We start from the raw sequence: 26,724 nt of genomic DNA, 5'->3' as shown, positions 1-26,724 counted from the left end.
GAGTTACACTAACACCTAGCACTACAATATAATTAAATAAATTAACTAAATTAAATACAATTACCTAAATTTAAATTAAATTAGCTAAAGTACAACCCCCCCTACTAAATTACAGAAAATAATAAACAAATGACAGATATTTAAACTAATTACACCTAATCTAATAGCCCTATTAAAATAAAAACCTAGCCTAAACTAAACTACCAATAGCCCTTAAAAGGGCCTTTTGCGGGGCATTGCCCCAAAGTAATCAGCTCTTTTACCTGTAAAAAAAAATACAAACAACCCCCCCAACAGTAAAACCCACCACCCACACAACCAACCCCCAAACAAAATACTATCTAAAAAAACCTAAGCTCCCCATTGCCCTGAAAAGGGCATTTGGATTAAAAAGGGCAGTTAGCTCTTTTGCCGCCCAAACCCTAACCTAAAAATAAAACCCACCCAATACACCCTTAAAAAACCTAACACTAACCCCCTGAAGATCGACTTACCGCGAGACGTCTTCATCCAAGCCGGGCCTAAGTTCTCAACGAAGCCGAGAGAAGTCTTCATCCAAGCCGGGTGACGTGGTCCTCCAGACGGGTAGAAGTCTTCATCCAGACGGCATCTTCTATCTTCATCCATCCGGCGCGGAGCGGGTCCATCTTCAAGACATCCGACGTGGAGCATCCTCTTCATCCGACGACTAAAGCTGAATGAAAGTACCTTTAAGTGATGTCATCCAAGATGGTGTCCCTTAGATTTCGATTGGCTGATAGAATTCTATCAGCCAATCAGAATTAAGTTAGAAAAAATCCTATTGGCTGATGCAATCAGCCAATATGATTAAGCTTGCATTCTATTGGCTGATTGGAACAGCCAATAGAACGCAAGCTCAATCCTATTGGCTGATTGGATCAGTCAATAGGATTGAACTTCAATCCTATTGGCTGTTTGCATCAGCCAATAGGATTTTTTCTACCTTAATTCCGATTGGCTGATAGAATTCTATCAGCCAATCAGAATCTAAGGGACGCCATCTTGGATGACGTCACTTAAAGGTACCTTCATTCAACTTTAGTCATCGGATGAAGAGGATGTTCCGTGTCGGATGTCTTGAAGATGGACCCGCTTCGTGCCGGATGGATGAAGATAGAAGATGCCGTCTGGATGAAGACTTCTGCCCGTCTGGAGGACCACTTTGTCCGGCTTGGATGAAGACTTCTCGCGGCTTCGTTGAGGACTTCGGCCCGGCTTGGATGAAGACGTCTCCCAGTAAGTCGATCTTTCAGAGGGTTAGTTTTAGTTTTTTTTAAGGGGGTTTATGGAGTGGGTTATTATTTTTTTGGTTAGTGGTTGGGCGGCAAAGAGATAAATGCCCTTTTAAGGCAAGGCCCATCCAATGCCATTTCATTGCAATGGGGAGCCTTAGGTTTTTTTACATAGTATTTTAATTTGGGGGGTTGGTTGGTGTGTGGGTGGCTGGATTTAACTGTAGGGGGGGTTGTTGTATTTTTTTTTTACAGGGGTAAAAAGAGCTGATTACTTTGGGGCAATGCCCCGCAAAAGGCCATTTTAAGGGCTATTGGTAGTTTAGTTTAGGCTAGGTTTTTTTTTATATTTTGGGGGGCTTCTTTTATTTTAATAGGGCTATTAGATTAGGTGTAATTAGTTTAAATATCTGTAATTTGTTTATTATTTTCTGTAATTTAGTGTTTTTTTTAGTACTTTAGCTAATTTAATTTAATTTTGGTAATTGTATTTAATTTAGTTAATTTATTTAATTATATTGTAGGTTAGGTGTTAGTGTAACTTAGGTTAGGTTTTATTTTACAGGTAAATTTGTATTTATTTTAGCTAGGTAGTTATTAAATAGTTAATAACTATTTAATAACTATTCTACCTAGTTAAAATAAATACAAACTTGCCTGTAAAATAAAAATAAACCCTAAGCTAGCTACAATGTAACTATTAGTTATATTGTAGCTAGTTTAGGGTTTATTTTATAGGTAAGTATTTAGTTTTAAATAGGAATAATTTAGTTAATGATAGGAATATTTATTTAGATTTATTTAAATTATATTTAAGTTAGTGGGTGTTAGGTTTAGGGGTTAATATGTTTATTATAGTGGCGGCGACATTGGGGGCGGCAGATTAGGGGTTAATAAATATAATGTAGGGGCCAGCGATGTTCAGGGCAGCAGATTAGGGGTTAATAATATAATGTAGGTGTTGGCGATGTTGGGGGCGGCAGATTAGGGGTTAATAAGTGTAAGATTAGGGGTGTTTAGACTCAGGGTTCATGTTAGGGTGTTAGGTGTAGACATTACTTTTATTTCCCCATAGGAATCAATGGGGCTGCGTTAGGGAGCTTTACGCTGCTTTTTTGCAGGTTTTAGACTTTTTTTCAGCCGGCTCTCCCCGTTGATTCCTATGGGGAAATCGTGCACGAGCATGTACGACCAGCTCACCGCTGTCTTAAGCAGCGCTGGTATTGGAGTGCGGTAATGAGCAAATCTTTTCTCAACGCTCACTTCTTGTCTTTTAACGAATACCAGTGCTGCATGTAAGTTAGCAGTGAGACAAAACTGCTCTTTAGCACCGCACAGCCACTATCGCAAAACTCCTAATCTAGGCCATACTTTCCATAGTATCCGAAACCAAATTATCGGTAGCGCAGCTCCTTTTCAAAGCCCATTTTAAGAAACTGGACAATAGAATGGAATCAAACCCTATTTCAGAAATAATCGAAACTGCCTATTTTTAATGAGCTTGTGTCAAGTTACACCTCAGGGTTCCTAAAGCAAAATAGGAAGCAGGTGCTACTGGGATCCCAGTTACTTTTGATGATATTTACTGTTAAAGTTTTCTAGTATCTGCAAACAGATTCCTGAGCAGTCATAGGACATTACTACACGTTATATGTGACAAGTTTGTGTCAGTAAAAACACTCTATATCAGTATCCAGTTAGCAGTAGGAAGTTGTAGGTGGTACTATAATGTTGGTCGCCCTGGGGCCAGTCACAACCTTGAAGGGACAGTCTACACTAAAATAGTTATTGTTTAAAAAGATAGATAACACCTTTACTACCCATTCCCCAGCTTTGCATAACTAACATTGTTATATTAACATACTTTATAATATTTAAACCTCTAATGTCTGCCTGTTTCTTAGCCAATTATAGACAGCCTCTTAATCACATGCTTTTTTGTTTGCTTTTCACAACAGGAGACTGCTAGTTCATGAAGGCCATATAGATAAAATTGTGTGAACAACCATGGGTTGTGCACAACACAGCTAAAATGCAAGTCAATACAAAATAAATTAAAAGTCATCTGATCAGGGGATTGCCAAAAGAGGCTTAGATACAAGGTAATCACAGAGGTTGAAATTATATAAATATAACCGTGTTGGGGAAACTGGGGAATGTGTTATAAAGGGATTATCTATCTTTTTAAACAATAACATTTTTTGAGTTGACTGTCCCTTTAATAAATATGGTCAGACTTTTTAAAGGGACAGAAAATATTTAGTTATGCATAATTGAGAGATTTTTATTCTATAGAAAAACAATGGAATCATTCTGTAATTACAAAGTGTTTTCTGACTCTTTAAAGGACCAGTAAACACAGTAGATTTGCATAATCAACAAATGCAAGATAACAAGACAATACAATAGCATTTACTCAGAATTTCAAATGAGTAGTAGATTTTTTTCTAACAAATTTTAAAGTTATGTATATTTCCACTCCCCCTGTACCATGTGATAGCAATCAGCCAATCACAAATGCATATACTTGTAGTCTGTGAATTCTTGCACATGCTCAGCAGGAGCTGGTGACTCAAACAGTGTAAATATAAAAGACTGTGCACATTTTTTTAATGGGAGTAAATTGGAAAGTTGTTTAAAATTACATGCTGTATCTGAATCATGAAAATTTAATTTGACCTGAGTGTCCCTTTAATACAGAAAGGGAAATAGACAAAATACCTTGGTCAAGCGGTTTACATCTGTCTGTAATGCTACATCCTCATTTTGATAGACTGTTAAATTCAATTTAAATATTACCTTCCGTACTGTCCTTTATAAACACTCATGTGGAATGTATTGATCTCAGTAAATCAGGGTATATATGTTTTATACTTTTTTTATTTAAAATGCTGTACCTAAACATATACATAGCAGACATTTATATGCATAGTTAGAATAAAACATGCAGACTTGTTTTGAAGCTCTTTATCTACCTTCAGAATACATTTCTATAGTTACCTGTATGTTTGATAAAAAAGTGTTATTTTATTGCAATGAATATCTTGTAGGCCATCCATTTGACCTAGCAGTTTTTGAGGATCACATATGGATCACTGATTGGGTTCAGCCATCACTGATAAGAATGGACAAGAGGAACACACAAAATAGGGTGCGTCTACAAGGCAGCATGCAAAGGCCCTCAGCACTTGTGGTTGTACATCCATTGGCTAAGCCAGGTAAGCTTCTAGCATTAATACATTATTTAGCTTTTATAGTACATGCAGACCAAGATTTCAAGTGGAGAATACAAATGTTAGCTCTACAGTGCACTCACTAGAGCCCAGTCCATAGTGCTTCTAATTTTCTACCTTATTATTAATATTAGCTTGAAGGTGCGCTAACACAAGGTCAAATAGTGGAGTTCTACAAAAGCATTACAAATATTCTTTGTTTTATATAAATATATATACACAAAACACGGAAGAAGACTGCAACATGCAAAGCCCTGGGTGCTCAATAGCACTCTCAGGCAGCTGCAAATGGGACTAGCCCAGGTACCACGTCAAGGTCTCTACCAAAACCTGGGTCCCTAAAACAGCCAAACAATGCAAGCTCTCAATCAAACAGATTGGGAACAAGTCAAGGGTGCACAGGCTTATGTAATCAACCTAGACATATACAAAACAGGGAAGGGGGCAGTACTCTCAGACTGGACTGGGTACACATCCCATGACACTGCAACATGCACAGCCCTGGGTGCTCAATAGCACTCTCAGGCAGCTGCACTGTCCCCAGAGTAACAGGCAGTTAACCCCAGAAAGGCCTGGGTGCAAGGCTCATTTGGAAAATTACAAAACAAATTAATACAGCACACAGAGGAAGTCTAGCACTCACTTGCAAGCTCTCAGCTAAAATTAAAAGCAAAACTGGAAGAGTTAGCTACTGCATCTGGCCAAATGGGCCCCGCCCAGGTCTCTCCCAAAATGTGGGTCCCTAAAACAGCCAAACAATGCTTTAAAATCTTAGAAAATCTAACACCCAACTCGCACGCAAACCCAATTACATATTCTTATGTGCGCTAATCCGACATATTTCACATTCAAATGTTCTGCACATAGCAGAATATATTCTATTTATTCATAAATACATATTTCTATATATATCTGATGCTGTTTTGGTATAATATATACACGTATATTTACCCATTCCACAGTTTTGTATAACCAACACTGTTATATTAAGATATCTTTTACCTCTGTGATTACCTTGTAGCTAAGCCTCTACAGACTGCCCCTGTATCTCAGGGCTTTTTACAAACTTGAATTTTAGCCAATTAGTGCTGGTTCATGCATAACTCAACAAGAGTGAACACAATGTTATCTATATGAACTGCATGAACTAGCACTGTCTGGCTGTAAAAAGCTAATAAATTGCACTGAGATAAGAGGCAGTCTGCAGGGGGACTTTGAAGAAACAGGCAGAGATTTATGTTTTTAAACAATTAAAAAAGTTAAATGACAGAATGGTAGACTTGCAAATTGATAGATAGATAGATAGATAGATAGATAGATATAGTGATTTGTTATGTGTATAGAAACTGATGAAGCAAAACTCAGCAATAACTTTCATGAGCTGTACAAAGAAATATACATATACACGCCTGTGAGTACATTCATACAATGTCCTACAGAAAGCATTTGATGAATGACAGCTTTTTTAGTAAATTTGTCATCTTGGGCACATAATAGGAATGAAGTGACAGTTCTCATGTTTCTGCATTCCAGACTGCTGTCCTCAGCGTTAGACCCATGTCCTTTTACTAACAGTGGAATTGTATTGAGGCTTCTACAACAGCTGGAGGGAAAAGGGTTGTACGGCACAAGCAGCTATAATCCTTATTGTCATCATGTCATTGTCATTCCCTATTTAAGTAGTAACAAAAAGCAACAGAGATAACAAAGAGAGAAGACATTATTGCTAGTGGCCATTTAGTGTCCAAGGGGTTTATCAGAGCATTGTCCCTGTTCCAGTCACTTGTGACAGCTTGTAAACTTTTGACAGCATAATTATGTTAGAAGACTTTTATAGCTGGGCTGTTAATAATGCAGGAGGTAGTGAATTCACATTAATTTGCCTAAATATGCGCTGCTCTGTGCACAAAATTAAGAAATTATACTTGGCAAAAACAACATGAGTAAAAATAGCTGCCTGATCAAGGCCTATTTTCATTTTATAGAGTCATTCTTAAAATACTGGGAGCCCTCTAGTTAATGTGCAGTGAGTCACTTTGATATCTGACCTGTGAGAGTGATAAATCTTTATTGTGGTTCTGGCATATCTTTCATATGCCTTCTACAATTCTTATCTTTATTCTATTCACTATAAAACAATTCTATTCACTATAAAAACAATAATGCAGGAGTTTGTTAAATATGTACCTTGTTGGTGTAACATTATGAGTGTGGTTAAAGTGATTTTTTTATCTATTAAACTTATCTGCAATAAATTAGACTTTAAGGGATATTCTAGTGTAAGAAAAAAAATAAGCAAAAAAAATACGGCTAGATTACGAGTCTTGCGTTAGCCTTAAAAAGCAGCGTTGAGAGGTACCAACGCTGCTTTTTAACACCCGCTGGTATTACGAAATTGGCAGGTACAGGTGTACTGCTCACTATTTTTCCGTGACTCGAGCATACCGCAAATCCCCTTACGTCAATTGCGTATCCTATCTTTTAAATGGGATTTTTTTAACGCCGGTATTACGAGTCTTGGAAGAAGTGAGCGGTAGACCCTCTCCTGTCAAGAATCCTACCGCATTTAAAAGTCAGTAGTTAAGAGTTTTATGGGCTAACACCGTAACATAAAATTCTTAACTAAAGTGCTACAAAGTACACTAACACCCATAAACTACCTATTAACCCCTAAACCGAGGCCCCCCACATCGCAAACACTATAATACATTTTTTAACACCTAATCTGCCGAACCGGAGATCGCCGCCACTATAATAAATGTATTAACCCCTAAACCGCCATACTCCCGCCTCGCAAACACTAGTTAAATTTTATTAACCCCTAATCTGCCGTCCCTAACATCGCAGACACCTACCTACATTTATTAACCCCTAATCTGCCGCCCACAGCGTCGACACCACTATATTAAAGTTATTAACCCCTAAACCTAAGTCTAACCCTAAGTCTAACCCCCCCTAACTTAAATATAATTTGAAATAAATCTAAATAAAATTACTATTATTAAATAAATTATTCCTATTTAAAACTAAATACTTACCTATAAAATAAACCCTAAGCTAGCTACAATATAACTAATAGTTACATTGTAGCTATCTCAGGGTTTATTTTTATTTTACAGGCAACTTTGTATTTATTTTAACTAGGTACAATAGTTATTAAATAGTTATTAACTATTTAATAACTACCTAGTTAAAATAAAGACAAATTTACCTGTAAAATAAACCCTAACCTAAGTTACAATTACACCTAACACTACACTATAATTAAATTAATTACCTAAACTAACTACAATTGAATACAATTAAATTAAATAAACTAAAGTACGAAAAAAACACTAAATTACAAAAAATAATAAAATAATTAAAAAAAAATTAAACTAATTACACCTAATCTAATCCCCCTAATAAAATAAAAAAGCCCCCCAAAATAATAAAAAGCCCTACCCTATACTAAATTACAAATAACCCTTAAAAGGGCCTTTTGCGGGGCATTGCCCCAAAGTAATCAGCTCTTTTACCTGTAAGAAAAAATACAATACCCCCCCAACATTAAAACCCACCACCCACACACCCAACCCTACTCTAAAACCCACCCAATCCCCCCTTAATAAAACCTAACACTAACCCCCTGAAGATCACCCTACCTTGAGACGTCTTTACCCAACCGGGCAGAAGTGGTCCTCCAGAGGGGCAGAAGTCTTCATCCGATCCGGGCAGAAGAGGACCTCCAGACGGGCAGAAGTCTTCATCCAGGTGGCATCTTCTATCTTCATCCATCCGGAGCGGAGCGGGTCCATCTTCAAGCCAGCCGACGTGGAGCATCCTCTTACAACGACATCCAAATGAAGAATGAAGGTTCCTTTAAGTGACGTCATCCAAGATGGCGTCCCTTGAATTCCGATTGGCTGATAGGATTCTATCAGCCAATTGGAATTAAGGTAGGAAAAATCCTATTGGCTGTTCCAATCAGCCAATAGAATGCAAGCTCAATCCTATTGGCTGATTGCATCAGCCAATAGGATTTTTCATACCTTAATTCCTATTGGCTAATAGAATCCTTTCAGCCAATCGGAATTCAAGGGACGCCATCTTGGATGACGTCACTTAAAGGAACCTATATTCTTCATTTGGATGTCGTTGTAAGAGGATGCTCCACGTCGGCTGGCTTGAAGATGGACCCGCTCCGGATGGATAAAGATAGAAGATGCTGCCTGGATGAAGACTTCTGCCCGTCTGGAGGTCCTCTTCTGCCCGGATCGGATGAAGACTTCTGCCCCTCTGGAGGACCACTTCTGCCCGGTTGGGTGAAGACGTCTCAAGGTAGGGTGATCTTCATGGGGTTAGTGTTCGGTTTTATTAAGGGGGGATTGGGTGGGTTTTAGAGTAGGGTTGGGTGTGTGGGTGGTGGGTTTTAATGTTGGGGGGTATTGTATTTTTTCTTACAGGTAAAAGAGCTGATTACTTTGGGGCAATGCCCTGCAAAAGGCCCTTTTAAGGGCTATTTGTAATTGAGTATAGGGTAGGGCTTTTTATTATTTTGGGGGGCTTTTTTATTTTATTAGGGGGATTAGATTAGGTGTAATTAGTTTAATTTTTTTTTTTATATTTTATTATTTTTTGTAATTTAGTGTTTGTTTTTTTCCGTACTTTAGTTTATTTAATTTAATTGTAGTTAGTTTAGGTAATTAATTTAATTATAGTGTAGTGTTTGTAATTGTAACTTAGGTTAGGGTTTATTTTACAGGTAAATTTGTCTTTATTTTAACTAGGTAGTTATTAAATAGTTAATAACTATTTAATAACTATTGTACCTAGTTAAAATAAATACAAAGTTGCCTGTAAAATAAAAATAAACCCTGAGCTAGCTACAATGTAACTATTAGTTATATTGTAGCTAGCTTAGGGTTTATTTTATAGGTAAGTATTTAGTTTTAAATAGGAATAATTTATTTAATTGTATTAATTTTATTTATATTTATTTAAAATTATATTTAAGTTAGGGGGGTGTTAGGGTTAGGGTTAGACTTACGTCTATGGGTTAATATATTTATTATAGTGACGGCGACATTGGGGGAAGCAGATTAGGGGTTAATAAAAAGTATGTAGGTGTCTGCGATGTTGGGGGCAGCAGATTAGGGGTTAATAATATAATGCAGGTGTCAGCGATGTCGGGGGCGGCAGATTAGGGGTTAATAAGTATAAGATTAGGGGTGTTTAGACTCAGGGTTCATGTTAGGGTGTTAGGTGTAGACATAAAATGTATTTCCCCATAGGAATCAAAGGGGCTGCGTTAGGAGCTGAACGCTGCTTTTTTGCAGGTGTTAAGTTTTTTTTCAGCCTGGCTCTCCCCTATTGATTCCTTTAGGGAAATCGTGCACAAGCACGTTTTGCAAGCTCATCGCTACCGTAAGCAGCACTGGTATTGAGGTGAGATGTGGAGCTAAATTTTGCTCTCCGCTCACTTTTTTTGCGGCTGACGCCGGGTTTAAAAGAACCTGTTATACCAGCGTTGTCTGTGTGTGAGCAGTGAGGGAAAACTGCTCATTAGCAACGCACCCCTGTTACCGCAAAACTCGTTATCTAGGTGATATTTTTTTTACAATGTATTTATATAATTCAAAAGAGTTAAAGTGATGGTAAATTATAGCATTCCAAAAACACTAGGATTTACCATCACTAAAAATAAATAGGACTTTCAGTCACCACTCCTCGCTAAACTCAGTGGCTCCAGCCGCCCATGGCACAGTGCTCTGAGGTGGCATTTCCCCTTCTAAACCAATAGCCATGCTAGCATACAGAACAGTGCCATATGACTAACACAGCTATTGGTTGAGAGGTGGAAATGTCACCTCATTGAAAAAAGAGCGCTGTGATGTGGGCGGCCGGATCCACTGACTTTAGCGGGGAGGCTGCGGCACAGAAAGGGTAACTTTAAATGACTGAAAGTCCTATTTATTTTTAGTAATGGTAAATCCTAGCATTTTTAAATAGATATCCCTATATATATATATATATATATATATATATTACCAAAAAAACCCCATCAAATATATATATAAATATATATATATATATATATATATATATATATATATATACATATATATATATATATATATATATAGCTACACCTCCACTGAAGAGGCCCATATAGGCTGAAATGTACGTCTGAGTTTAGCATTTGTTCAGTAGAGAATTGCCCGGTATTTTGGGGGTGGACTGTCCTTTTGGATGGGGTCAGACTTATATGCTACAGGAAAGTTATCTTCTGTTAAAATTTTTGTATTTTAAATTAAATATTTTAGATAAAATATTTTTGACTTTTAAAAAGATGTTTAAAAGTTTGAATATCCTTAACTCTAGAGCCAGACTGGGTCCAAAAATTAGGCCCAGGCATTTTAAGGCAGCGCAGCCCAACCCTTTTGTTATTTAACCATACCCCAATACTGAGAAGTATGACGTAGTACTTTGATTTACAAAAACAGTTAACATTTATTACACCATTCTGTCACTGTATTTTAGTTGGCATCATATAGTTAAATAAAAGGAAATGTAATTAAAACAGAAGCTATTGATGTTCACATATAAATAAAGAATAATCTACTGGGACCTGCTATGACCTAGCTCACAGACACAGGAAGACAGTGTAAGGCAGGATAGGGCTGCCATACATAATGCACAAATAATAATGCTGGTGACAGAGCTGGGCTGAAGTTGGCCCTGTATGCCTTATGCTCAGTGCGGGCCTGCTTAATTCCTTGGATGTGACACATTGCAAAGCCATATATTGTTGGTAGGATTCATCAATGTTTCTTTAATGAAATATTCTGTAAAAAAAGGTAATTAAATGTTTACCTGTTTATGTTTTATTTTAAATGTGAAAAAGTAGAGCAATTCCTGTTTTCAAAATCAGTTTAATGGAACCGAAAAAAAAGCTAAACTCTGCACTTCCTTAATGGACGTTTAACGTTTTCTTTTGTTGTTAGATGAATAATTCCTTGGTTGTGCAAACTGTGCTTGAATGCAGCTTCTAGAACAGGGATGAAAATTCAGATTTTACATTTTTACTATTTCCCCCTACTATTGACTCTGGTGTTAATATTAGTTATTTCCCATTTAATAAATATGTGAATGCTGATACAAAGCTGACATTTTTCTGTTTAAATAACCTGTCTGCTACAAACAGTTCCCATGCATGCAAATGTCTAGTCTTTCACAGATGTCTAAAATTCTCAGGTTATGTTCTTGCCAAAAGCCGAAATGCTGAGCTCTAAGCTAACAGTTTATACATCATTTAAGAGAACATTTTCATTCATAAAAAGGTGCTAGAGTGATGAGCTGTGAAAACAAACCTCACGCCTATCACTTCTTCAATAAAGACTTTGTGAAATGCGGACATGGAAAAACTGCTAATGCTTCTGAAACAACAGCAGGTAGTCTGGGATTACCCAAATCCTCTCTCAAATATGTACAGTATATTTTTAGACACACACATAGGTATATCATTTATGGTGCTTTGTTTTATAAGCTTATCATTCAGGTGACTTTAAGCACGTTTTGTCTAAACAGACAATAATGTGCTAGTGACTCATTATTTTTTTCACACACAAGTTGTGGCTACCTCCCAGACATTATCTATTGAAGTGTTTGGGGGATGAAATGAGAGAAGTCTGTTTGTTTAGATACCCTTGATGGATTAAATTGTATCCCTGGCTGGAAAATAAAAGTTGAGGCTAAAGAGAGTGCTGCTTTAAATGCCTTTATGTAGCACAATGTAAGATTTACTGTGCTGACAGTATAATCTGAGAATACTTGATATGTGTTCAGTCATCTGGTTTTGGCAAGCCTATCTTCCGAGGGAGTGTCTTGCTCATTTTGTATGAAGACCCCAGCTTATATTCTGGCTCTTGTTCAAAGTGAAAAGCATTTGCTTGTTAGAATAGTAACACTTTAATACAGCCTTTAAGTTCACATTAGTCCCTACTTATGATAAAGCTTCCACCACGTTATGTGGCAGCCGACAAGGCCCCTGACTGTTATAAAAACATAATACTGTTCCCTTCTGTTGTGTTTTCCTACTGATCCTATTATATCTGTAATGGCTTTTATAACAAATAAAAAGAGCCAAAATTACACCACTAAGTAATGACTGATGCAGTAAATATGTAACTGATTTTAGAAGAAGTTTGACAGTTGTGTTTTTTGTCACAGCCATTTCACATGACATCTTCGAGCCTAGGAAAGAGAAAGATGAGTTTAATGGAACCACAAATAATGAAACAGTCCCACATGATTTAATATATAGAAACATCTATGAAGTAGGGACGGAAGAAGATATACAAAACAGGAACATACTGGTGGCCGAAATCTTGGTATCAGGTAGGATGATCCTTAGATAATGCCACAAACACTCATCTTCTGCATGTTTCTAAGCTGTTACTTTACCTTATGACTTGTGTGCTTCAATGTTATAATATTACTTTGGTCTGCTACATTAGGTCACATATACACTACACATATAGTTAATTAATATTGAACAATTAACTTTTATATTCTTCATGTTGTCTTTTTTGTAAGGTGCAACAATGAGACTAGAAAAAATAGATCTGCAAATATATATATTACCTCTTTCATTCAGATACATCTGAAGACAATACACAAATGTATGTATTTCCTGACAATGACTGTCTACATTTGTTCATAAAGTATGATATTTTACTTAATGTTATTACTATATATATCTAGAACATGGTTTTGTATCATATGTTTAAATGCTGGGTAGCAAATAGCAACATTATTAAGGTCAGTTATACTCTCATTTCTATATCTTTTAAAAGAATGCTCTGTAAGACATTATTCTTAACTTACCCTACAGATTTGATTCATTAAATGAAAATGTAGCTGTTAAAATCTTAGTGCATCAGTTCCTTTGTAAAACATTGAAACTGGAATTATTGGTTTTAGAGGAGAGTTCTTTAAATGCTTAGCGAATCTAGGGGAGTGCTGTATACACCTTAACAGCATACTTCATAAAATGGATTATAAGTCTTGAGTGGTCTTCCATTAAAAGTCCCTCTGATGCTTATAAGGCATGTAAATACATGGTTATATAAGGTATTATTTGTTTTAATAAAATGAGTACATATATGTTGTGTACATTTGATTATCTAACAGAACCTAAACTGCATACATTATTTACAAGGAAACAAAGGACAGTATCATTATACAGGTAGAAAACCCTTTATCCGAACTGCTTGGGATCAGAAAAGGTTCAGATTTTAGAATAATTTGTATTTTGGAATATTTGCATCTGTAAAATGGGACAGTTTGGAGAGGGGATGGAACCAAGTGTAAACAACAATGTCTTATGTCACTTAGGCAATATTTATATGCCATTCTACAGCTTATACATTTAACCTAAAGGTTGTTTTATATGTTTTAATACTTTTGTATACATTGTATCATTAGAAATACAGTACAGTACTGTAATCAGAAAGCCAATATTTGTTGTTTTAAATAAACACAGACTATTATTTGCATTTTTAGAACACAAAAAGACAAAAACAAACTAAAGACACAGGCAGAGAAGATTGTGACTTACAGGCAGAGAAAAATAGTAATATATATATTAGTTACTAACTCAAATTTTGGATTTCAGAATAAGTTTGGAGATCTGGATTTGGGGATTTGTAGCTGTAGTAGCAAATATAAGAATTTAAGTGCTGATACATAATAGGGATGCTGTATGGAAAAAGTGCTTGTAAGTATACTGCAAAATAAAGAGTCACAAAGCAGATCTACATATACAGTACTGTGTATAAAGCACCTCTATTCAGTTAAACATTAAAAGTAACTGAACTGGGTGACTGAACCAATCACAATATTTCATTATAAAAGTTTTTTTTTTTAAATTCAATAAACTATTTATAGATGTAGAAAACACTAGTTTTTAAATTGGTAAAATAACATACACCTAGATTACAAGTTTGTGCTTTTGTCTTTTAATGGCATTTTCAGCGTTAAAACAGCACCGCCTCCAATACAAGTCTTTTCGGTATATGTTTTCATGGGATTCCCATAGCGTTGGTATTAAGAATTTTGCGGTGAGGCTAAAAAGTGAGCATTACAGCCTAAAATGACAAGATCCGTAGAGCTATCTAAAGTCAGTAGTTATGAGTCTTACGCTACAAAGCTGTAGCATAAAACTCATAACTAAAGTGTTACAAAGTACACTAACACCCATAAACTACCAATTAACCCATAAATCGAGGCCCTCCCACATCGCAAACACTATAATAAATTTATCAACCCCTAATCTGCTGCTCCCGACATCGCCACCACAATTTTTTTATTAACCCCTATTCCGCCACTCCCTGACATCCTCACCACTATAATAAACGTATTAACCACTAAACCACCGCCCTCCCACATCACAAACACTATTTAAATATTATTAACCCCTAATCTGCCGTCCGCCCACATCGCCCCCACTATACTAAAGTTATTAAGCCCTACACCGCAAGCAACTATAATAAACCTAATTAAAATTTACCTGTCAAATTAAAAAACTAAGTTTAAACTATTAACAATTTAAAGTAATATATTAATTAAACTAAAATTAAACCAACTACCAATTAAACTAAACTACACATTAAAAACATCCTAACACTACTCTAAAAATTATAAAGTATCTAAATACCAAAACAAAAAAAATACTAAGTTACAAAAAATAACAAACACTAAATTTCGGAAAATAACAAACGAAATGATCCAAAATTAAAAATAATTACACCTAAGCTAATAGCCCTATCAAAATAAAACCCCCACCCAAATTAACCCCCCCAGCCTACAATAAACTACCAATGGCCCTTAAAAGGGCCTTTTGTGGGGCATTGTCCCAAAGATATCAGCTCTTTTAGCTGTAAAAAAAACCCCACAAAGACCCCCCCAACAGTAAAACCCACCACCCAACCAACCCCCAAAATAAAAAACCTAATTCTAAAAAAACCTAAACCACCCATTGCCCTGAAAAGGGCATTTAGCTCTTTTACTGCCCAGACTCTAAACTAAAAAAAAACCACACCCAAAAAACCCTTAAAAAAGCCTAACACTAACCCCTGATGACACACTTACAGTTTTTGAAGTCCAGCTTGAACGATCTTCATCCCGGAGTTGAAGTCCTGATCCAGGCGGCAAGAAGTCTTCATCCAGATGGCTTCTTCAATCTTCATCCCGGCGGCGAAGACCTGATCCAAGCGGTGAGAAGTCTTCATCCAGGCCACCTCTTCAATCTTTATCCAGGCGGCATCTTCGATCTTGATCCCGGAGGCACAGAGCGAGTCCATCCTGAAGATATCCGGCGCGGAGCATCCTCTTCATATGGTCGTCGTTGTACACTGAATCTTCAATGCTAGGTATATGATCCAAGATGGCGTCCCTTGCATTCCTATTTGCTGATTCAAATTTTTCAGCCAATAGGAATGCAAGGGACGCCATCTTGGATCGCATACCTTGCATTGAAGATTCAGTGTATGGTGGCGACCATATGAAGTGAATGCTCCACGCTGGATGTCTTCTAGATGGACCAGCTCCACGCTTCCGGGATCAAGATAGAAGATGCCTGTCTGGATGAAGATTGAAGAGGCGCCTGGATGAAGACTTCTCGCCCCCTGGATCAGGACTTCACTCCGGGATGAAGATCTTTCAAGCGGGACTTCAAAAACTGTAAGTAGATCGTCAGGGGGTTAGTGTTAGGCTTTTTTAAGGGTCTGGGCAAGTAAAAGAGCTAAATGCCCTTTTAAGGGCAATGCCCATACAAATGCCCTTTTCAGGGTAATGGGTATCTTGGGCTTTTTAGATAGTTTTTTTTATTTTGTGGGTTTGGGGGCGTGGGGGTTTGTAATGTTAGTGGGTCTTTGTACTTTTTTTCACAAAAAGAGCTGATATATTTAGGGCAATGCCCTACAAAAGGCCATTTTAAAGGCCATTGGTATCTTATTCTAGATTAGGTTTTTTATTTTGGGGTAGGTTTTTGTATGGGTATTAGAACAGGAATAATTTTTTTATTTTTGATAATTTGTTTGTTATTTTGTGTAATGTATATTTTTAGGGGGTGTTTTTTTGTAGCAAAAGAGCTGTTTAACCTAGGGCAATGCCCTACAAAAGGCCCTTTTAAGGGCCCTTGGTAGTTTATGGGGTGGGGTTTGTATAGTGTTAGGGGGTGTTTGTATTTATTTTTTGGAGCAAAATAGCTGTTTATCTCAGGGCAATGCCCTACAAAAGGCCCTTTTAAGGGCCCTTGGTAGTTTATTCTAGATTAGGGTTTTTTATTTTGGGGTGGCTTTTTTTAAAAGGGTATTAGAATAGGAATAATCTTTATTTTTTTTTGGATAATTTTGTTTTATTTGTAATGCTAGGTTTTTTTATTTTGTAATGTTAGGTTGTAGTGTAAGGCAGGTTAGGTTTTATTTCACAGGTAAGTTTGTATTTATTTTAACTAGGTAGTTATTAAATAGTTAATAACTATTTACTAACTAGTCTACCTAGTTAAAATAAATACAAACTTACCTGTGAAATAAAACCTAAGCTAGCTACAATGTAACTATTATTTATATTGTAGCTAGCTTAGGTTTTATTTTACAGTTAAGTAAGTATTTAGTTTTAAATAGGTATTATTTAGTTAATACTTGTTACTTTAATTTAGATCTAATTTCATTATGTTAAAGTTAGTGGGTGTTAGGGTTAGGTTTAGGTTTAGGCTTACGTTAGGGTTAGGGGTTAATAGTTTAATTTAGGTTGTTGTGATGTGGGGGGCTGACGGTTTAGGGGTTAATAGGTTTAGTTAGTTAATAATTGTAAGTTAAAATTAAATGTATTTTAATTATGTTAAAGTTAGGGGGTGTTAGGGTTGTTAGGGTTACTTTAGGGTTTGGGTTACGTTAGGGTTAGGAGTTAATAGTTTAATTTAGGTTGTTGCGATGTGGGGGGCTGGTGGTTTAGGGGTTAATAGGTTTATTTAGTTGTAGTGATGTGGTAGCCAGAAGTTTAGGGGTTAATAACTTTATTTAGTTGTGGCAATGTTGGGGAGCGGCGGAGTAGGGGTTAATAACTAATATAGTGGCGGCAATGTTGAGTGCGCGGAATAAGGGTTAATAACTAATATAGTGGCGGCGATGTTGGGTGCGGCGGAATAGGGGTTAATAACTTTAGTATAGAGGCGGCGATATCGAAGCGGCAGCTTATGGGGTTAATAATTTTATCTAGGTGGCGTGATATCGGGAGTGGCAGACTAGGGGTTAATAACTGTAGGCAGGCATCGGCGATGTCAGGGGCAGCAGATTAGGGTTGTTTAGACTCGGGGTTTATGTTAGGGTGTTAGGTTTAAACTGTATTTTCTTTTTCCCAATAGACATCAATGGGGCTACGTTACAGAGCTTTTGTTTCCGTGATCGCAGGTGTTAGGCTTTTTTTTTGCCGGCTCTCCCCATTGATGTCTATGGGGAAAGCACGCACGAGCACGTCAAAACACTGCTTGTATTTGGGTGAGGTATGGAGCTTAAAATCTCCATATCGGGGGGACTTCCGGGAGGCGGCCATGATAGGTCGCACATCACCACTCTGCTCCAGCCTTTGCATTATTTTCCTCCAATATAATACTCTAGATGGCCCATCTACTTGTCATATGGCCTGATTTCTGCAAAACTAAAGATCCTGCTTTAGATGAGCCTACTATATTTCAAAGGACTGCAACTCGGGCACATTCTAAGGCTGAGGCCTTTCACTCACCCCCCGGCGAGGCGCGCTCTGGCCTTGTCATTAGGCGGCACGTAGTGCTGAACTTTAAGCATCTTAAATATAACTGCATAACATCTTACACCACAGGCCTGCCATACATTGGATGAGACATGGAGATCGCAATTTCTATTTTGGAGGAGCTGCTCTGCCTACTTGAAACGCATAGAGCTGCCTTTGAAGAAAAATTGTGCATGGCGTTCAACAGCAGTGACGATCGCACTCCACAACAATCTCCTGAGATATCTCCAACAGCCCATGAAATTGCACCTGTGCTTCAGCACTCACTGCCTGTTGACAATGCACCTCAGAGGGACTCAAACCCTACTCCCACAGAACCCGTGGTTCCGGACATCAGTCATGATCAGACAATCTGTGACAGGGAGAGCCACATTCAATGGGTGAAAGCTTGGGAAAAAGTTACCGACACATGCAGACCTACTATTACCCTAGCCAGACAACCGTTACCTATGGAACATATCATAAAGGCAATCTTGGTTGAAGTCTACACCCAGACCAATAGATCCATACAGCCGCAAGCAGTGCTGTTCTCACAAGTGCTTCCCTTCTTAGCTGTCTATGCACATTCACTTTTGCTATACCTGATTCCTGAACTGGGACCCGGGTGGCTTGCTTCGGGTTGCTCTCTGTGAACGCATCGAGGTGACTCACGGTGGATTTCCCTGCTCACAGTCTCCATTTGTTGCCGTGGCTGCTGCTGGTATCCAGGCATTCTTGCCGCATTTAGGGTAAGCCACCAGCGGTTCCCTCTGAACTGACTTCAATAAACAGTTAAGGATAGGAACGGTGTCAATCTATGGAGGTTCTCTTTATGCACACTGGATGTTAAGTGTGCTATTTGCCACAATGAGTGCATCACTTTCTAACTAAGAATTACTCACAGGGTGGATGCTCTTATTTGTTTGCCTTTTTTTCTTTTTATCCCTTGCTGTTATGTGCTTTTCAGTGTTAAAATGTTTATTCTGTTGCCTTGAGTTGGTGTAATGTTTAGCACTGCAGCAATCTATACATGACCAGTACGAGATCCTGCTGTTATTTATCTAGAGCTAAACTTTCTCTGATACACTGTCTGTTTTAAACTTTGTTAGAATATTTAATATGTCGTCTTAAGCTAGCATAATGGTCAACGGCAATCTATACATGAACATTATGTGATTCTGCAGTTATTTATTTACCTTAAACTAGCATAATGTTCAACAGCAATCTATACATGAACATTATGAGATTCTGCAGTTATTTATTTAGAACTAAAACTTTCTCTAGCACAATGTCTGTTTTAAAATGTTATAGCTCTGTGTGTTCCATGGGACCCTATTACTGTTTAACAAACTGATTACCTCACACAACCTCTCACTTATATGTCCATTTACCACCCATTTATGTTGCTGTAAGCATATAATCTAAAACATCTTGAAGCTATTGGGTTATACACATTCACTTATTTCCCTAGTGGTTTCGCTTATTAATTTGGGATGGCGTCCTGCTGTCAGCGGCCGAGATGGTGGGGCAACTCCCTTTAACCTAAGTATGTATATTTCTGAGACCCTATCAATGCTTTAGCATCTACAACTGCCACCGCTGAAATCTACATCTAGATAAAACTAAACTCAAAGGCACACATTAGCACTCTTCTGTCCCAACTAATGGTTATGCTATATTCATAATACCTGTTTAATCCACTCCTAATATCTTGCTACATTGCACCTAAAGGATCCCAACTAGCTCTTAAATATACCTCTCTTTCTTTTTTAATAGCAAGGTTACCCCTCATCCTATATGTGTAAATCTAATTTTGCCTTTCAGGTCCCCCCTTTTTGAGACAATTACAGCGACTCTACTGCTCACTGGACTCTATGTATATTTTATAATTGCAGCTCTGGGGTCTGGGCGCAACTCCTCCTTTTAATTCTAATACTATATATGTTGTAAATCTCCTGCCTGAGCCACACAACTGGCGGAGCCCTCATTATACATACTTCATAAATTATATATATACAATTCCAATAAGAAAATATAAAACTGAGGTCTACATGGAGAGACCCATAAGATGTCTCCACACATTAGGATACCTTCTACTACTGTTATTACCCCCTAGAATATTTGAGGTCCAAAAGTGACCTCTTGCATTTTTCTTTTTAGAAGGGTCATAAACAGTTTGGCAGCTATTATAAATATTGAGTACTGTATCTCTCCTTTGAACTCCTATAGATAACATAGATTGTTTTCAGATTAATACCATATCTAGGTTAGCTATTCTAAAGTACTCAACGCATTTCAGTTGTACAGTAACCAATTATTTTACCTGTTTTGTTTGATCAATGTACACTCTTTGTATGCCTGAACTTAAACCTCAATAAAAAAAAAAAAAAAAAAAAAAAATCTCCATATCGCCCGAGCAAGACGGATTTTATTTAAACTTGTAATAGTAGCGCTATAGGGGGTTAAATAACTCCACTTTTGTGGCGTTCTTTACTTTCCCTATAGCGCTCAAAACTCGTATCTAGGTGATATTTATTTAAAAACGACTTAGCAGTTTCATAATATGTGTGCTTTTTATACTTTGTTAGAAATTAATATACAAAAGAATGTGGATAAAGTTAAAATATTAAACATTTTCACTAGTTAATTAATTAATTAGTTTATACCTAATATCTATCTATCTATCTATCTATCTATCTATCTATCTATCTACCTATCATCTGTCTGTCTGTCTGTTTGTCTATCTATCTGCTAACACAATTAAATGGGCATTGTGCACTAGATTTTACTTTGCATACATTTATATAGCCCATCTGGTAGTGTTTTTGTAACAATGCATAGTTTTTCTTATTTTTAAATAACATTGTGCTGATTTTCAGACTCCTAACCAAGCCCCAAAGTTTTTATATGTATACTTATGTCTACAGACTCTTGTTTGTGTACTGGGTCTTTTCATAGGCAGGGGAGTGGGAGGGGGGAGTATCTGCCTTTCATGCTTTCCCAGCCCTTTTCAATGGGTGTCCCAGTCAGACCTCATCAACTGTGCTAAACTGGGAGCTTCTAAGTAAGTTTTTAAAAAGTTTTATACTGGATTTTTAGATCAGTATCTGTGCATATTCTTCTTTATAGTAATGTCTATTACATGCAGTTATACGAAAATTGGTGTACACCAGTGTTTCCCAAAACCAGTCCTCAGGACCCTTAATCAGGCCAGATTTTCATTATATCTTAACTAGAGCACAGGTGAAATAATCAGCTGATGAGTGAGCTGATTGTTTCACCTGTGCTCTAGTTAAGATATAATGAATATCTGGCCTGAGTAAGGGTCCTGAGGACTGGGTTTGGGAAACACTGGTGCACACTTTTAAGATTAACTCATTGTCTCACAAAATTATAAATACCCAGTAATACAAAGAATTATGATTAACCCTTTGACTACCAATAACACCCACAGTTGTTATTACTTTCTCCTACCTCTTTACAGCCAAATGTACCCTTGATCCCCTTAGGTTATGTCATACAGCTGGCTGGTCATATACCCACACACAGTGCCTAATAATAGACTCTATCCCAGATTGTTAGAAGCACAGTTTGAAAAGTTTCTTTTGTGTTTTTCAAGTCTAAGGTTTTTCCATTTCATGCTAAAAAAAAAAATTCCAAATAGTTTTCTAATGGTTTCTAATGAAATTGCAAGTTATTAAGCCAGTCTACACAGTTCATTCAGGCCACTTATAAGAGATATTCCTATCCATTGGACATTACTTTTTTCCACAGATTTTCACATTATTCAAATTCAACAGGTTTACACTCTTAAAACTTGCCATATTTTGCATTATTATTATCGGTTATTTGTAGAGCACCAACAGATTCCGCAGCACTTTAAACATAGGTGGTATACAAGGAAACATTTCTAGGGATCAAATGGGTAGAGGGTCCTGCCAAGAGTTGCTCTGTTGTAGTCAGCTCTTAAGAGGGTGATGTACAAACAGCTGGGCTCTTAGGTTTACATGCTAAGGGTGATCAAAGGGATAGTAATGGAGGAGAGGAACTGGTACAAAGAAAGGTTACTGTAGGTTGTATGCATCCCTGAACAGTAGAGTCTTTAGGGATCACTTGAACCTTTCAAAACTAGGGCAGAGTCTTGTGGAGTGAGGCCGAGAGTTCTACAAGATGGGAGCCAGTTTGGAGAAGTCCTGTAAATGGGAATGTAAGGAGGTAACAAGAGAGGAGGAGATCATGATTGGAGGTAAAGTATCTGGAGACAAGGTCTGAGATATAGGGGGGAGCAGTGCAGTTGAGGGCCTTGTATATCAGAGTCAGAATTTTGTGTTTAATCCTGGAGGCAAGAGAATGCCAGTGAAGGGATTGGAAGAGAGGTGCAGCAGATGAAGAGCGATGTGTAAGGAAGATGAGCCTGGCAAAGGCATTCATTGTGGATTGTAAAGTTGCTAGGCAGCAGCTAGGGAGACCAGAGAGGACAGAATTGCAGTAGTTGAGGTGGGAAAGGATGAGAGAGTGGATTCAAATCTTAGTTGTGTCTTGTGTAAGGAAATGTCTAATTTTAGAGATGTTTTTAAGGTGGAAGTGGCAGGATTTAGCCAAGGACTGAATTTGAGGAGGGAAAGAAAGATCTGAGTCAATTGTAACCCCAAGACATCAGCATGTGGAGTAGGGGTAATGATGGAGTTGTCAACAGTTATAGAGAGATCGGAGGTGGAGATTTTGGAAGAAGGGGGGGAAATAAGGAGCTCAGTTTTGGAGAGATTTAGCTTAAGGTAGTGAGAGGATATCCAGGAAGAGATGTGAGAAAGACTGTTAGTGACACTGGTTAGCACGGAAGGAAATAGGTCTGGTGCAGAGAAGTAGGTTTTGGTGTCGTCGGCAAACAAATGATATTGAAACCAGTGGGACTTTATTATGGAACCTAATGATGATGTGTAGATTGAGAAGAGAAGGGCCAGAGGACAGAGCCTTGCGGTACCACAACAGTAAGTGGTGACGGGGCAGAGGAAGCCCCAGAGAAGGCTACACTAAAGGTATGGTTAGACAGGTAGAAAGAAAACCACAAGAGGGCTGTGTCACGAATGCCAAAAGATTGGTGGGTTTGGAGCAAAAGAGGGTGGTCAAAAGTATCAAAGGCTGCAGACAGATCAAGGAGGATAAGCAGAGAGAAGTGGCCTTTTGATTTTGCTGTAAATAGGTCATTGGTAACCTTAACGATTGCTGTCTCTGTGGAGAAGTGGAGAAGAAATCCAGATTGCAGTGGGTCAAGAAGGGAGTTTAATGTAAGGAAATTGGAAAGGCATGCATATACTAGCTTTTCAAGAAGCTTTGAGGCTAAAGGGAGTAGGGAAATAAGGCAGTAGTTGGATGGGGAGATTGGATTGAGAGAAGGTTTTTTAAGATTGGTGTGACCAGTGCATGTTTCAGAGATGAGGTAAATATACCGGTGCTGAGGGGTAAGGGTAGAAGAGAGGGAGGGGAGTAGATGTGAGGGGATAGGTTAAGGGGACAGGTAGTGAGATGAGAGCACAGTATAAGTGCAGAAACTTCTTCCTCAGTAACAGGGGAGAAATAGCTGAATTTATGACTATGTGGTTTGTGGTTGACTGTGAGCATTTGAGGGGGTGAGAGAATGGAAGTATGTTGAGAGCTGATTTCATTTCTGATGCAGTTGATTTTGTTATTGAAGTGGCTGGCAAAATCTTGAGCTGAGAGAGAAGTTGTATTAGGAGGTCGGCGGAGAAGAGTATTGAAAGTGGAGAACAGATGTTTTGGGTTTGAAGTAGAGATAAGAGTAGAGAAGTAATGTTGCTTATAAAGATTAAGGGCAGAATAGTAGGAGTTCAAGATGAACTTGTAGTGGAGAAAGTCAGCTGAACTCCGAGATTTTCTCCAGTGATGCTCAGCAGTACGGGAACATCTGCGTAGGTACCGTGTCAGAGGAGTATGCCAGGGCTGAGGATGAGTGTGTGATTTCCGAGCTATGGTAAGAGGGGCCAGATTGTCAAGGACCAATGTAAGGGTGGAATTATAGTGGCAGATTGGTCAGGGCAGGAAAAAGAGGAGATGGATGGGAGGAGAGGTTCGAGGGAATTAGCAAGCTGTTCCTGATCTAATGACATAATGCTTCTGTGAAGTTTTTGGTGTGAGGAGTAGAAGGATGGAGAGCGGGAGAGAGGGATGCAATGTTGCAAGTTAGGAGATGGTGGTCAGAAAGAGGAAAAGGGGAGTTTGTGAAATTTGAAATAGTGCATTGATGGCTAAAGATCAGATCAAGAGAGTGACCATCTTTGTGAGTGGGAGAGTCAGTCCATTGTGACAAACCGAAAGAGGAAGTGAGTTGCAGAAGTTGTTTTGCAGAGGAGGCAGTGGGATTGTCAAGAGGGAGGTTGAAGTCACCAAGAATGAGGGCAGGGGTGTCTGAGGAAAGGAAATAAGGTAGCCAGGCAGCCAAGTTATCTAGAAAACATATTCTTGGTATTATTTGGAGACATTTTGCTCAGTAGAGCCAGAGATAAAAGCCTTTAAATCCAATTATAATGATTTTTTCTGCCAACGCAGAATAGACAATAAAATGAAAAATTATATTTATACCCGTACAGTAGTATTTTTTCAATACTCGGAAGTCTTAATTTGAAACTTATTGCTAAAAAACAAATGAAATGATTTTAGAAGTCATGAATATGACAATATTTAGCTTTACTTTTAGATGTCAGAATCCTGTAAAATTTGCAAACTTGATTTGGCTTCATAAACACATAATTTGAAGGACCACACCATGCCAGACAGATAGATATAGGTTATTTCCTTATATGGCAATAAAAGTGAAAAGAAAAAACCCCACATTTGAATAGAATGCTTGTCTGTGAGCATATTCTACTTATATCTAACATGGAACAGGTGTTATTCAATATTTGTGGCTCTATTACGAGTAGCGTGCTAACTGTTGCGCATGAGTGAAAGTGGTTTATCTCGTGTTTTTGCACACATCATAAGTAGCACATGTATTACAACTTAAAAGTAAACTCGTTCGCTCAAGCACAATTTAATTTAACACCTGTCAGGATAGCCCACTTTCAGAGCTTGAATAAAAAGTTGCACAAAACACATCAAAAATACATTTTAATGTACAGTTACAAAAAAAAAGACTGCAAACATAGATATATATATATACATGTGCATGTCTAAATATGTGTATGTATGTAAACATGTATATATATATATATATATATATATATATATATATATATATCTGTAAAACATATCAACATAGAAATGCACTCGCCGTAATAAAGTAACTTCTTTTAATATAGGTAAACATTCTCGGGGGTTGCCCCTGTCCTCAGACATTGTTTAATATATAAATATGGCCAAAATAGAGAAAGTCCTGGAAGCATCCGTAAAAATAAAACCAGCTTTATTGGAACATCAAATTAAAAACAGAGCATACAGAGAACACTAAGTGCTGGCTGGTCTTACGCGTTTTGGCTTGTGCCGTATTCATAGACCTCACAACTTGTGAGCCAGCTGAGCTTAAAAACCATACTAAGCAATTTCATTGGGTAATACTAAACAAGGAAAACTCCTCCCATAACCCACCTTAAAATGAATTAGTGTCAGTTCAACACTCCATTACAGCAGAAAAAGATTATATGATCATGGTATGTACAATATAAAAAAAAAAAAAATATATATATATATATATATATATAATGTACTGATACGACAATGATAAATGTTACATTATGCATAGTCACATAGACGATAACTGAAAGATAAAAATCACAGGTAATTGATTGTAGTGATGTTCTTGCAATACAATCTTAAATCACGGCAGATATCTTAATTAAGAGATAATGTACCCTGACTAAAGAACGGTTCCATTGAATATATACAAAATTCTGCATGAAATTAATATATGAATAGTTTAATATACAAACTCACCCATATATATGATCAACCAGACCCCCAGGTGTCCTCCAGATCTGCCCATTCTGGAATCTGCATGGCATCATCTCTGCTCAACAGCGCATGTGCAAACGGTAGGACCAATGGTTAAAAACAATACTTGCTATGATACTATGTGTATCACTTATTGTAGTATCGTAGCAAGTATTGTTTTTAACTTTGATTTTTTTTACAGTTGGTCCTACTAGAGCTCTGCTTGCACATGTGCTGTTGCACAGAGGGGACACTGTGAAATGGGCAATACTGTAGGACACCTGGGGGTCCGGTTGAGCACATATATGGGTGAGTTTTTATATTAAATTGTGTCTGAGGTTGGGGCAACCGCAAAAACGTTTACATGCATTAAAAGAAATTACTTTATTATAGCAAGTGCCTTTCTATGGTTGATATGTTAAATAAGTATTAAAGTGCACCCCAGCTGTTGTAACTTGAATGTGAGAGTGGTATCTACTTGGAAAAAACTATGGGGCCGATTT

At 37.5% G+C, this 26,724-nt stretch overlaps 1 protein-coding gene across 2 annotated transcripts in view; it reads left to right on the top strand.

Annotated features, from left to right (window-relative positions):
* The window catches only part of EGF (epidermal growth factor), a 354,749-nt gene that overhangs the window by 267,244 nt on the left and 60,781 nt on the right, over window positions 1–26,724 (top strand). For both annotated transcript variants that reach the window (XM_053703543.1, XM_053703542.1), the window contains exons 15-16: window positions 4,304–4,471; window positions 12,698–12,865. In XM_053703543.1, coding sequence (XP_053559518.1) covers window positions 4,304–4,471; window positions 12,698–12,865 — 336 coding nt within the window. The remainder of the gene's footprint in view (window positions 1–4,303; window positions 4,472–12,697; window positions 12,866–26,724) is intronic.

Source organism: Bombina bombina, chromosome 2, assembly GCF_027579735.1.
Source record: "Bombina bombina isolate aBomBom1 chromosome 2, aBomBom1.pri, whole genome shotgun sequence".
Lineage (NCBI taxonomy): Eukaryota > Metazoa > Chordata > Amphibia > Anura > Bombinatoridae > Bombina > Bombina bombina.
The sequence above is the reverse complement of the archived record's forward strand: the minus strand, read 5'-3'. Positions and strand labels throughout refer to the sequence as shown.